General features: G+C 39.7%; 1 protein-coding gene across 1 annotated transcript in view; it reads left to right on the top strand.

Annotated features, from left to right (window-relative positions):
* The window catches only part of adcy8 (adenylate cyclase 8 (brain)), a 117,158-nt gene that overhangs the window by 40,203 nt on the left and 62,906 nt on the right, over positions 1 to 14,049 (top strand). The window contains exon 2 of the mRNA XM_008287785.1: positions 4,367 to 4,516. Coding sequence (XP_008286007.1) covers positions 4,367 to 4,516 — 150 coding nt within the window. The remainder of the gene's footprint in view (positions 1 to 4,366; positions 4,517 to 14,049) is intronic.

Here is a 14,049-nt window from a genome sequence, read left to right as displayed (position 1 = left end):
ACTTTATTTAAATTGCTTTTAGTTACTGGATCCTGAAGAAACGCTCTCTCATCTGGTATGTACAGCAAAATGACAATAAACTTGATTTAATTTGATTTCTTAGCTACGCAATAAACTGTTAATTTGATGTGTTTGTACGATGTTGTTGCAGCACAAATCACGGCTAGCGAGCGACGTAATTAATAGCTGGAGTAGTGTCCGAAATGATACTTTGCCGAGGTGCTCCCTATATAGTGCACTATATAGTGATCACTATGTAGTGCACTATATAGTGATCACTATATAGTGCACTACATAGGGAGTAGGGAGTGAGTGGGTGATTTCGGACACAGCCCAAGACTTCAGTGGCGGTTAATGACTTCCAACTCACTTTGGCAGTACAAGCCAAAGTCTCCCAGCACAGTTTTCTTCCTGCCGAGTAAGTGATGTATTTAAGCCAATGGAAGGAACCACATAAGTTGTTTGTGGTTTTAAAAAAAAAGCAATAAAACGTGAGCTTATAGAACAATATCTACTGTGCTTCATTCATTATTAATCAATGGACTATTAATTAATAATGCTACTGGCTACTACTAATATTTGAACCCCTTGTCTCAATAACTAGTTTGAAGACTTTTGTTAAGTGTTCTTTTTGTAAATCATGGTCCCATTTGCTAAAAAAAACAGGTCAAATGTGCTTGTTTGCGTTGCATCTCTTATCAGTCACAACTAATAGAACAAAACTAATTCTACGAACATACTGAAGAACTTCAATATGATCTGATGTTTTTGCATATAATATGAATTCATTGACTTTATCAGAGATTATATTTCTGAAGTAATTCAAACATTTCCCCTTGATTTAACAGATGTAGACCATTCTGTTTTAAACATCTACTGCTACTAAGTACAAAGGTTTTATCTCAGACTAAAACAGTGATATCATTTTAACAAGTTAATTCAAGTTTTATATACAATCACAGACGTAGTATCTGGAATCAGGCGTAAATTGAGCTGTGAAGTGCAGATGGATGGTTTTTACATTTCTTATTTAATTTTTAACTCTCGGTGTGTTGATGTTTAACGCTCAGATTCAGTCTTTTGAACTTCTTTGTCGTGCTGTGGTAACACAGTCCAGTCAGGTGGTGGAACAGGCTGGTCGTGCAGTTTGAGTGTTGATCGCTGACCTGGTCATTATGCTCTTGGCTTCGTTCTGTCGTCTGCTCTGGTTTCAAATGTTCTCGTCTCCGTTCAATAGACGTCTCGGCTCATTGACTTGTCACTGTGGTTGAAAGCTCATCAGTGACGTCACGCTCACCTCAGATATGAATTTTTAATCTCATCTTGACACACTTTTACTGCAGACAAGGTTGAAAATACACACGTTATTTAAGCTTAAGAAGTGTGGTTCTTCAGGTTTTAGACAAATGGCCAAATATATCCCTTTTCCACCAAAGAGAACCAGGTGCCACCTCCGTGCTGGTGCTACGGCCAGTGCTTAGTTGGTTCCAATCTAAGAAACGGTTGCTTTTCCATGGGCAAGGAGCCAAGTTAGAGCGACGCCATATGTCACTGCATACGTAGCCGTTTACAGAACAATGCTCGCGCTACACGGAAGTCCACCCAGGACTGCAGACTTTCTTTTTTTTTTTAACCACTTCCCACATTTTCATAAGCAAAACATATGACTTGCTGAACATTTTCTTATCGATAGACGCTACAATTTATGATGTTCCCAGAACGCCCCACACTGCAGGCTGCACTAGCTGCTGTTGGTGGCTGTGGTGCTCTGACAGGTGTGGGAACAAAAATGACTTTAAAAAGAGTAAACTAGGACGTTCTAATGTCAGATTTGTGCAAGATAAAACTGGGGGATTCTTTCTTGTACGGTCTTTTCTATGAGCGGAATAAACAACGCATGTAGCTGTGCTCCGTTTTTCCCGAGAAGACCTCATTGCTAAGCGTTAATACCGCAGTACACCGAAGCTATAGACGTCCTGTTTTCCACCACCGTGGTGCTGCTGGTGGGACACAGTTGTACCGGCTTTCAGTGCGCAACAGTTTGTGTAAAACTTCCGTGTGTCCCTGGACTCATTCCAATACATCTGCGATCGGACCAGAGACATTCTGGTGAAAAACAACACAAATCACCGTTTGTGTGTCCCATTCATCGGTCTCAGTGGTCATGCTAACCTCGCCCCCAGCCCCTGACGTACTCGGTGCTTAGCTCTGGCCCAGCAAAGAGTTGGTGCCTGAAAAGCACCAGTTTTCAGAGCCTAGAGCTGGTGCTTAGGTGGTGGAAACACAAAGAACTGGTGCGAAGTCAGGCACCGGCTCCGAACCAGCACTGGAACCAGTTTGGTGGAAAAAGGGTAGTAGAGTTTGTGAGGCTTCTGTAGTTGTTGTCTTCTGTCCAATAGATGCTGTATTGATTAGCCTCAGTAAACACAGCATGTAGCACAATCTCAGGCTTTGAACAACTTGTAGAAGCTGCTGTTAAAAAGACAGTATGCCTTCAGTGTTTGAAGAGTCGCTGTGAACTAAAACCAAAGCTGACAGAGCTGCAGCAGAACATCCCCTCAGTGGTTTAATTTAATATCATGTCCACGTCAGACTGGTGTGTTTTGTCAAATGCCTTCGACACCGCAGTGAGTTTCAGCTTAGACAGTCATTCGTCTCTGCCCTTTAGGACAGAGGTGACAGTATGTATCAAATGTGTTTAACATGCAGGATCTAGCTGTATAAAGAAGCTTGATTCTATTAAAGGGTTGCATAAGCAGTTCAGTATTCAGTATTTACTTCTCGAGTTGTTTCCAACAATCTCCGGCTTCTGCCCGCTTCGTGTGATTGTGCAATTCACAGTATAACTTCCTGGTTAAAAAAAACCCACTTCCATTGCAGCCGTTGTGTTGTGTTGCGGCTAATTTCGTTGTGTTGTGGTTAATTTGGTTGTGTTGCAGCTAATTTTGTAGTGTTGTGGCTTTTGTTTTGTTGTGACACCGTATGTCAGGCCCAGAAGACCAAGACATCAGAGAATACAAAAAACTGAAAGAGTCCTGATGTCTGTGCAGAACTGGCGACATGTTAAAACATGCGTAGATGATGGATGGATGGATGTTTTTGATGGATTTTTGTATTGCTTTTTAAAAATTTTTTACATGTTGCACAATTGCTCAAAGCAGTGGTGAGGTCATCTGCAGCTGGGAGTTCAACAAGTGTTTAGTCATGATGGTTTCCACATCTGTGGTGCTTTTCAACTCCAAACTACTCAGATTTTATTTATTTATTTGCTAAACTGGTTTGTTGAGAAAGGTTCAAGTTTAGATGAAGCAAAGTGTCGGAGCCATTTGTGTTTATTGTTGGCATGTAATTTAATATGGATTACTTGGACGCATGGTGGCGGTAATTGGACACTGGGTGTATATGTAGAGGGCACAGGTGACAGGAAGAGGAAGGCACAGGTAGAGGGAGAGCCAACAGTACTCACCAGACCAGCATCAGACCAACACAGATATAAACCAAATTCACCACAGGGAAACCACTGTGTTATCATTTGTTGCATATCATCAAATAAACCATCCACTAAACGGCAAGTATACAGACTAGAAGTTCTATTTTTGTTCTGCGTCGGTTCACTCTGCTCCACCTGCGCAGTAAAGGCAATTAAAGAATATTAGGGCATTGAAAAATTGCCATTACACAAAGTCTTCTCATACATTTTATTATTTTTATTTGCAGAGAGATCAAGTAAAAGCTTCCTGCAGGATTTGTTCAAAATAAGTTAAATATGGTCGTTAACTACCTGTTATAGTTACAAAAGGCCTCAAAATGTCTAATTCTTTCCTTCAACAGTATATTTAATAATTAGAAGTGACAATAAGCACGTGTTCATCCACCTGTTTGTGCACATTTTCATTTGAAGATAAAAAGTCTAAATGCAAAGCATAAAAGGAACAATGCATGTACTGATAATAAGCTACATGTGACTAATTACAATGGAAACACCAGGAAACGTGACTCTGTTTGTCACTGAAGAGACCAAACCAGCAGATCTTTATGTCTCCATGAGGACACTGTTGTTGATGTAGTTTCTCCACATGTCCAGGAGTTTCACAGTGTTGCTCTTAATTGCACCTTTTCTTCTGCAGTGAATTCACTTGTTGACAAAACCTGGATTTTTGCATGTTTTTGGTTAAAATTTAAAGTAAATGTTGACGAAATGAGCAAAATCACCACTGTAACAAGCCCCTCGAGAATCACTTGATTTCTATTCACAGTTGCAGCTTCATTTGTGAACCATCTGTGTAGACTAAGAAGAAGGAGAGAGAAAAGTCAGTTTCTGTTTTCTTCAGAATGAGCTGTATCTCACCTCCTGTCTGTGTTCCAGGTGGCAGCTCAGGCTGTGCTGTTCATGTGCATGAACACTGCTGGGATCTTCATCAGCTACCTGTCGGACCGGGCTCAGCGCCAGGCCTTCCTCGAGACGCGACGCTGCATCGAAGCTCGACTGCGACTCGAGACGGAGAACCAGAGACAGGTGAGTCCGAAAGCAACAAGCGGCTGAAACAAGGTCAAAGCTGAGTCTGGTGTCTGTTGCAGCTGCTATAGGTGGTTGTTCATGCTTTATCTGATGCGTTGTTTTAAAGAAATGTGTCTTTTGTTGTGGCTTAGTTTGATTTTCTGCTGGTTTTGTGGTGACAGATGTTCGTGCATGTTCACAAGAGCTTCCACCACGGACAGTGGAGCACATGTAGAGTGTTTGCCAGCGATGTTGGTCACAGCTTTGGTTTTACCTAAAATAGCTCAACTGTTATGTCAATACGACAACGTTTTGGACAGATTCATGGTCCCTGGAGGATGAATCCTGTTGACTCTCTGATCCCTGTGGCTTGGTTGTCTGTCTCTAAGTGTAGCCCTGCAATAGACTGGTGACCTGTCCAGGTGTCCCCTGCCTTCACCCTGAGTCAGCTGGGATAGACTCCAGCCCCCAGAGACCCTAGTGAGGACTAAGCGGTGTATACATAATGGATGGATGGATGGAAAGCATCGTCTCATCTGAGGAAGCCAGCATAGTGTCAATATCCAAAACAAAACTCTAGACAGATTTCAGATAAGTTGACAGTCATTTTATCCTCTGTAACACTGATCACAAGGTTAAATTCATCTGTTAACATTAAAAAACATGTTCCATCAATGTGTAGTAACATTGAAATAGTAAAATTAGGGCTTTTTTTTTTCAGCATTAAAGCATGAGCTAAGACTAATTCATGCTTTTGGCTGTTTTAATCATGAGACACTTTGTTGATGGAAAGTGCATTTAAATGACTATTTAACATGGTTTATATGCTGAGGAGAAGCTTGTGATGATGTGATCCATCATCATTTCAAGGGTTTGTGCTACAATCAGGCTGCAGGAACCACTACACCCTGGTTTCAAACAAAGCTGTCAGTGTTCAGCTCAACGCTGTGCCTTTGACTTGCAGGGCTTCATCAATTATACTTAAGTTACTGCAGATCATTCTGTGGAGGTCCGATGGAGGAACTGATAGATTTTTCATGGAATGACCTGATTGCAGATGTTTTCCTGTTGAATCTGAACACAACAAACATGCAAGCGTGCTTACAGATATTAGCAGTGACCTCCAGATGACCTTCATCAACCACTACGGCTCAAAAAACAGTCATGTGTTGCAGAATCACGTGTGAAAGATGCATTTTCACCTCCTGTGTGAGGCTCAGCGTGAGGAGGCTTTGATAAAAGAAGCAAAACAGCTGATGGATTTCAGTTAACAGGAGCGAACGTTAGCAGCTCGGCTAATGAGTCCTCTGGGAGGAGAACATGGCCCTTGCATCGATCCAGCGCTGTCCCACACATGAACTCACATCTAACAAGAAAACACACAGTCTGAGTCACAAGGACACAGTAAATACACAAACACACAGCAGCTATTAGACTGTGACAGATAGTGTTTACTGGAGTGGACAGCAAAGCTCTGAGAAGCCACAGAAAGCTTTTACGGCGCTCGTGTTTCCTGGAAGGCTTTCGGCTCCGATAAGCTCCGAGATGGCTGTAATGGAGTAAAGCGAGGCCCCGCCCCCAAGCAGAATGCCTTAATGTCAGCCAATCAGAGGCCGGTGTTTCTGTAAATAAGAACACGATGGCACGTTTCTGTCCTCACAACAACAAGACAAGATAAACTCCTTCTCTGCTGGAGTCTGACTGCGATGTGGAGGCGTCATGTGGGTCGGACCTGCAGGCAGAAAGCAGCAAAAGGATTCACAATTTCATGCTTTTTATTTTAAAATGGATCAAATGAGTACATGTGATGTGAGAAAAGGTCTCTGATTAGGCAGATTTCCACTGCAGAACGACACGAGGCGGTGCAAACATTTACAAAAACAAACCCTAATCGGCTGTTTCAGGCTTTTAAAAGACTTTTAGTCAAATCAAATCAAATTGAATTTATTCATACAGCACGTTTTAAAACACCCCAAGTTAACCAAAGTGTTGCACATGTTTTCACATAGGCAGCACAAAAATAGACTAACCCTCACCTCAGTCGAGGCAGATGTCTGCCCTCCCTGAGCCTGATTCTGTCGGTTGTCTCTTCTGTTTATTAGCGTTGGTTTGTTTGGTTTTTGGTGGTTGTTTTTTGGTTCCTTCTCACTGTCACCAAGTGCCACTCAAAAGGAATCCAAAAGGAAACTCTGGATTTGTTGGGTTCATCTTAATACATGAAACGCTATGACATGACATATGTTGAGAATCAGCTGCTATACAAATAAAATTGAACGGAACTGACAATATAAAGATAAAACCAAAGTGATGCTTGCAGCTGTAGAAATGTTGGCCACTCGATTAGTCGACACCATCTTGGTCTAAACTTAAATGATTAAAATGTCATTGCCAAGATGTTTTTTTTTTGTTTTTTTTTTAACATACGTTCATGGTCCATGGAGTCCTGACTTCACTAGCTGTTTCAGGACATGACATTTATGCAAAGTGCAACAAAACTGAGACCAAACAGCACTTTCTGGACGTAACTCCAGTTCTATGAGCACATAGGAGACAACAACATGTTGTGTTTGTCTATATGGTGAATTTTACTTTGTTGACGATGTTTGAGATGCAAAGAAAGGACATGGACATCACAAAGGCAGGAAAATGGCGCATGTTGAGTTTAACCAGACCAAGACCTGAACAATAGTGTTTCAGGGCTGCTCAGAAGTACCTAGTCTGGATTAGGTTGTTTTTTCCTCCCTAAAAATCTGCCCCAAGAGGTTCTACAGTGGAGGTTCTTGCAGTTGGAACACGCTTAAAATTTCAAGTCGTCCTCAGATGATCCACTAGTTCCTGCAGTGGAAAACAGCTTTGTTCTACATTTTGTTTTGGTGACACTGGACAGACAAACTGATCAGATTAATGGAGTTTTGAGAGTCAAACAGCAGTTTTTCAGGGCTGATCTCAAATAGGTGCATGGACAAGTTTCCTTTCCCCCTGCAAGTTTGTGCAGTGGAAAACAGCTTATTAAAAGTGCAGGTTCAGTCACTTCTACGAAGCATATTAGCATATTTTAGGCTCTTGTTTCGGTTTTACAACCCACAAAGGCAATCTCAGTTATTTCATCAAACAAAACCTCAATAGTTCAACTTATTCGTACCTGTTGGGGCTCAAACAGCAGTCAGAGCTGGAGACAAGCTGCTGGAGAAAGTGAAGCATCCAGCAGCCAGATGTTTTTCTTTGCTGTTGATGCAGACCTGAAAAAGGACTAAAAGAGAACCAATACTGGACCTAGACTGGACTTAGCTTCTGTTTAAAGTTCCACAGTTCAGGCCTACAGTGTTTTAGAGCCACTAACCTCTGGAACAAGCTCAGTCAGTCCTTCAGTTTAGAAAGCTTTAAAAACCCAGACTGGCATTTGTACAACCGTATATTGTTTTTTTATTGTTTTGTTTTTGCTCTTTTTATCGTTTATTGTCTTCTTTGGTTTGTTTTATTGTGGCTTTCTAAGCGCACCACTAGTTTCTGGCTCAATATCTTATTACTATTGATCCCACTTGCATTTTTTTTTTGTCAGCAATAACAGAAATAAATAAGTCTGTTGAGTATAAATAAGCTTCCAAAGATTGCTTTTACTCTATGTCTCATGGATCTGCACATATTCTGAATACCTCAGCCTCACTGAGTTTCTGTTGGTTCTGTTGTTCTACCAGATCGAGGTTGGTCGGCAGCATCATCAGTCTTGGGGTTTCTTCTCTGTAGTTGAGTGAAAGTAGAATGGTGAACATCTAGGCCACGTTTACACATAGCCGAGTATTTACAAAAACTGATCTATGTTTTCAATAATAACATTGTTCACACCAGATCGTTTTTAAAAAAAAAAATCTTTGTTTACAGAAACCCAGATAAACACGTCGTTAAGAGCTGCTATGAGCCAAACCTATAGGGGGCAGTGTAACAAGAAGCATTAATCCATGCTAGCCAATCAGAATCCTGGAAAAAACACAACACTGAATGGCATAAATTACTTCCTGTTTTTTCAACGATAATAGCGCAAGGCTTGTTTGTTTGGACCAACAGAGAAGTGGAGCTATTTCTAAATGTGGTGTTGGAGTACAAAACAAGTAAAGTACTTGAAAATATGGACTTTCTAGCACAGTAGCCAAACTGTAAACATATGACGCTGATGATGCTTTTGTTGCATACTGTGACGTCGAACTCCGTCTCCTCCTGTCTACATGCAAACGTAAAGACGGAGTTTTTCCAAATCTACACTTGGGCCAGAGTTTGCAAATATGATCATTTTCAGTGACTTGTTGCTTCGTTTACGTGTAAACCAAAGGACCAAACGCATTGAAATATCACTGTGTTTGCTACATGTAAACGGGGCCTTAAACTTACAGTTATTCATCTGCAGCTAAAGCTTTTAACATTCCTCTGACCTGTGTCTTTGTGTTTGGCGAAAATGTGACGAGTTGATTGTTGGTTTTTCTGTTTTTTTATTGGGCTAAAGGTGGGACCATTTATAGACGTGGTCAGTGACCTGATCTTTATTTAGCCTCCAAAGCTCACTGAGCACATGGCAGGGTTTGGTTTTTATTGGAGCAACAGAGTCACTGAGGCATAACCATGATCGCCATCATTATTTTTCACTTCAGTGCATAAATTATATAGATTTCTCGTTTCTAAATTATGCAATAATCCTGTCATCCAAAATAAGTTGTGTTTTTCTTTATTCCGTGTGTTTGTATTTGGATGTTTTGTAAAACACCTTGTAGCTCAACCAAGTTTTGAAAGGCGCCATAGAAATAAAGTTTATTAATATTATAGATTCAACAAAATGGGATGATCCTGTTGCTTTGTGTCTGCTAGATGAGTAAACATGCTAATCTCCTCTCTGGTCATCGATTCCCCCCCTAAAACTTTGTCTCTGCGTATCAAAATCACATATTTACAAGTTGTTTTTTTTTCTATGGAAATCATCTCTTCCTATTTCAAAATGGCTAAATCAACACAGTGCTTCATCTAGAATGTGCAGATCTATGAAGTCTCAAGCACACCAGCGCACCTACAGCTCTACTTAAGCACCCTAGAAGTACTCTACAGTACACAATGTCAAGTTGTAGTATTGGAATTCTGTCACCAATATACTGCAGTATTAGTGATGGTAGAAACACTCAGCCGTGATTGCATATTTTACTGCATCCTGTAACGTATAAAAAACAGCAAATGGACACGTTAACAAAGTTTAAACAGGATTTGGGGTCAATTGAGGGTAATAATTAGTCGCTGAGTTTAATACTTGTTGCATCATGATTAAACAAAACAGTTAATGCAGCTTGTAGGTAAACCTTTATATCCCCAAGCTGGGCGATGAACTTAATGTCGATGCAGCTTTCAGTGAATTCAGAGTTTTATAGAAAATCTATCAAAATGAACAACATCTAAGAAGCCGTTCAGCTGGTCAGCCATGCTGAAAATAAGGAAGACAAACATTAAAAGTTAGCTGACATGAGGTTAGAATTAAATATTGATACTAAGTGGATTATCTTGATGAACAAAGTAAATTAAACAGAGAGCAAATCCTGTGAAACCGAACAGCAATGATGTGGACAGAAGTCATATAAAGGGCAAAAGAGTGCTGGGTGTCAAAGCGTTTACAAAATCACATCTCACATGAAACTGATTCTGCTGAGTCAAACAAACTCAAACAGCTAGCAGTGATTTCTGCTGAAGAGAGGCAAACAAACAGAACGTCTCTTTCTGTTCCTGGAAACACTCTAAGGAGAAGGTTTTCTCCCAACAGGAGCACTATGAAATTTATGACCTTTAAAACCAGCTCAGTGTTTTGAAAGTAGCAGGCTGTGAATATGCATCAACTTTAAACTTTCAATCAGTTTTAATTCACAGTTTAAGCTGAAAATCCTCCACAAGCACCAACAAAAGGATAAAGGAACAAAGAGTCTTCTGAGCAAACCTTTAACACAATGTGAACGTAGATAGAAGTTGTCAGCGAGCCGCTGCAGGGCTTCAGCTCTCGGCTAAAATCAAGCTGTGCTAATGACTTTTAAAGCTAATCTGACACTGAGTCCGCTGGCTCTCATCTGTCCAAACCAGGGACCATGTCCAGTGGAGCAAACACTGTTCAGCCTCCGTTAGCTGCCACGCTGCAAGAAGAGTCCATCTGCACATAAACAATGAAAGAACACAGAAATACATGGTTAGAAGAAAATCCAGTTTGGTTAGAAATGTGTCTTAAACATCATTCAGATGAGTTTGATTCCCCCTATTGATGCTGCGTAAGACATGATAGAGTTTGTTAAGAATTTAATAGGAAAGTACAATGAGCAATTTTAAACATCACTGCTAAACTGATACAACAAAAAATGCATCCTGCACACACTGAACTTGAGGAGGAAATTCTGCAATATCATTTTTTCTACATGTACAAGAATCTGTGCAACACTGGCAGAAATCTGTAGAATATTGATACTTCTCTACCAGTATTTGTACTCATGAAAGAATCTATGCAATACCATTGATATGTGCATTATTGTTATTTCACACCAGAGGAATTTGAAAATCAGAACTAGTATTTATGTATGTTTTTTTTTTTTTTAACTATTATTCTACTACGGATATTACTTAAGGTCTTATCCAACTCTGAGGTGTGTAATAAACACAATCCAGATAGCACATATTTTTGAACATGATTGGTTCTGCTTCTGCTTTTGACATTATTACTGGAGAAATTTCACTCTTGCAGTTATTAACCTCTCAGTAGTTCTCTTTAAGTTTAGAGGACTGCACTTTTTCTGGCTGATATTGCAACCGCAATTTGATTTTTGATGTATTTTTTAAAGTCGAGCTTTAGTTTAATATTTACTGTGTAATAGAAACATGATGAAACAAACTGTGACCGTCACACAAGGAGGATGACATGAATCTGTAAAACCAATGATGCAACAGTTTGAACTCAGGATGCAATTTTCTTAAATCAGTCGATAGCAATCGATATATTATTGAACCGAGTTAAGTACAGTAGATTTTATTTCCTTTGCTGCTACAGCTACTAGCAAGAAATATTTGCTGGAAAACTGATTTGGTTATATTTACCACTTGGCTATAGGAACATTGTTCTAGTAAACTGCAGGTTGTCTTGAAAGCATTAGCGCCATCCGTCCGGAGGTCATTGACGCTGTTCAGAACTTTTGGGGTCTTTTGGACCCCAGGCCATTTGGTTTCGGTGACAGGTATTGTTTTTTCATTTTTATATATATAAAAAGAGGGACACCTGGAACCAAAAATAGGTCAACATATCTGAAAATGTATTTAACATAGTATAAAAGTCTATAATGAATACCAACAAATATTTTGCACATCTTCTTTCTTGGGGTCCAATTTCACCCCGAAAGACCTTCTACGTATGGCAACATGAAAGTCCTGAATAGGATTAAACATCACAGAAGTGTTTGTAATGGTGCCTGTTAGGCCGCAGTCTTACTGAATAAATATTCAATTAATTAATAAAACAACTGAAATAAAATGTACAACAGTTTTACCACAGTTTAATGACATTTGCTACAAGAGCAGCTTGGTTACATAAGCTGTTTGGCTACAGGGATGCCATCATGTATGTTAGCTCTGACCAGAGGTCTTTAACCTCCACAGAAGTCTTTGTCATGGTGCCCATTGCTAGCAAAACCCCCACAATGCTCTCTGCTTGCCAACATGAACTGCCTGTAGTCTGAGTGACGCCTCCTCTGGTCTCTACAGTGTTAAACAGTAAGAGGCTCCACCTGGTGGAACAACCAGGTACTACAGCTGATTTCCTGCCTTGTATGTTGATGTATTTTACAACCGGTTAAATTATTATTGGAAATTATTTGGTTAATGGATAACTATCAACATCTGTAGAATAAACTCTTGAGCTGACTTGCTTCGTAACGTGTATTTCTAAATTGTAGCCTTTGTAATTTGTTGATTGCGCTGTTTAGAATTACGATTCTGAAATCCATTATTTGTTTCGCCCACACCATTTCTGACAGGTTATACTGCCTACCAAAGCACTTTTCTAAAACTGTATCTAATGTTTAAACTGAGTGAAATACTCAAACCCTAAGCGTCCATGTTTTTCTGTGGCTTGTCTTGCGCATAATTGTATAAATATTTTCCCAAATTCAGCCTGGCAGGTTTGGTAAATTAAGTTTAAAATAAGGACAAGTAGGGATGGTGGAACATTCAGCCAAAACTCTAAATGTGCAGTGAAGCCAGTGATGCACTTTGTTAAAACCAAGCTTTGTGTGTGATAATTAGAGGAATCCTACATTTCTGTGTAAAAAAAAAAAAAAAGCAGCACTTTGATTGACAGGTGACTCTGCAACATCGCAGCTCCTCAGAGGTTCAAACTTTGAGCCTGAATTCAAAGCGACTCGGTAACATCCACATTTCTTGCAGTGAATCTGCAGCACCGAACCCCGCAGCGTTTGGTTGTGACGCAGCATTAGCAACGCTCCACTGCAATGTTTGTCTGTCTAGACCTTAATTTGAGGCTCCGCTTTCCAGCACAACACAACACAAAACCACACAGCAGAGCCGAGGAGAGAGCAGGAGGCGGCAAACCGCATAGCACCTGCTCGCCTCCGACTCAATCAGCTGATGTCCAGGGGGAGGGGCACCAATCAGATACCAGTTTATACCAATTTACTGGAATTGATCATCACGTGAAAAGATAAATAAAAAATAAATGTAAAAATACATTTAAAAAATACGTTATTGTGAGATGGCTTCTGTTTTTAGGTGTAAATCAAAAAACGATTCTCCTGAAAGATTATTATTTTAAATATGACAGTAACATGATAAATTACCAAACGTTTTATGCAAAACTTTTATACAAAGTCTATTAATAACTATTAATGTATGAATTGTTCTGTTCTGTGTGGACCTGCTTTTGCCTTGCGTCAAGCTTTTAAAGGTTCACAATTAGTAGAGATAATGATAATTTTATGTCTTTACAGATTTTGGGTCACTTTTGAGGGGAGTTTTATGTCAGAATCTCTTCTGAAGCTTGTTTTTTTCCACCCATTTGCAAAATTATCAGCCCATTAAATGGCCATGAATCAATTTAATCCAGTATAAATCTCCTCCACCTTCTTACAATGACACTTTTATCCAGGATAGCTGAGTTCAAATTCTGTCTTGGACCAAAATTACAGTTTTATTTTTTCACTTAAATAGCCTTTTGAATTTTGCTTATACTTGCTGATTTTCACTCTGTGTTTACTTCTGTTTTGCGTTTCATCACCTGAACCTCTCGTTTAGGTTTGGAAATAGGTTCAAAAGCACCTTTTATGTTACATGCATTTCATACATTTTCAGGGAGATGCACCCCTTGGAGTTTTACGTCTAACATTTTAAGAAAAAATAGCTCTAAAAATGTTCTAAGAAGGTTCTGCAGAGTTCTCATGTTTTTATGGAAACATCCCCCAAACCTCCTCAGAATATTGCCGCAAAATGTTCCACCTTTGTTAAAATATCACATTAAAGGAACTTTTATGAAATACATTTCT

The sequence above is a fragment of the Stegastes partitus genome, unplaced genomic scaffold (genome assembly GCF_000690725.1).
Source record: "Stegastes partitus isolate 25-593 unplaced genomic scaffold, Stegastes_partitus-1.0.2 Scaffold520, whole genome shotgun sequence".
NCBI classification, from domain to species: domain Eukaryota; kingdom Metazoa; phylum Chordata; class Actinopteri; family Pomacentridae; genus Stegastes; species Stegastes partitus.
The sequence above is the reverse complement of the archived record's forward strand: the minus strand, read 5'-3'. Positions and strand labels throughout refer to the sequence as shown.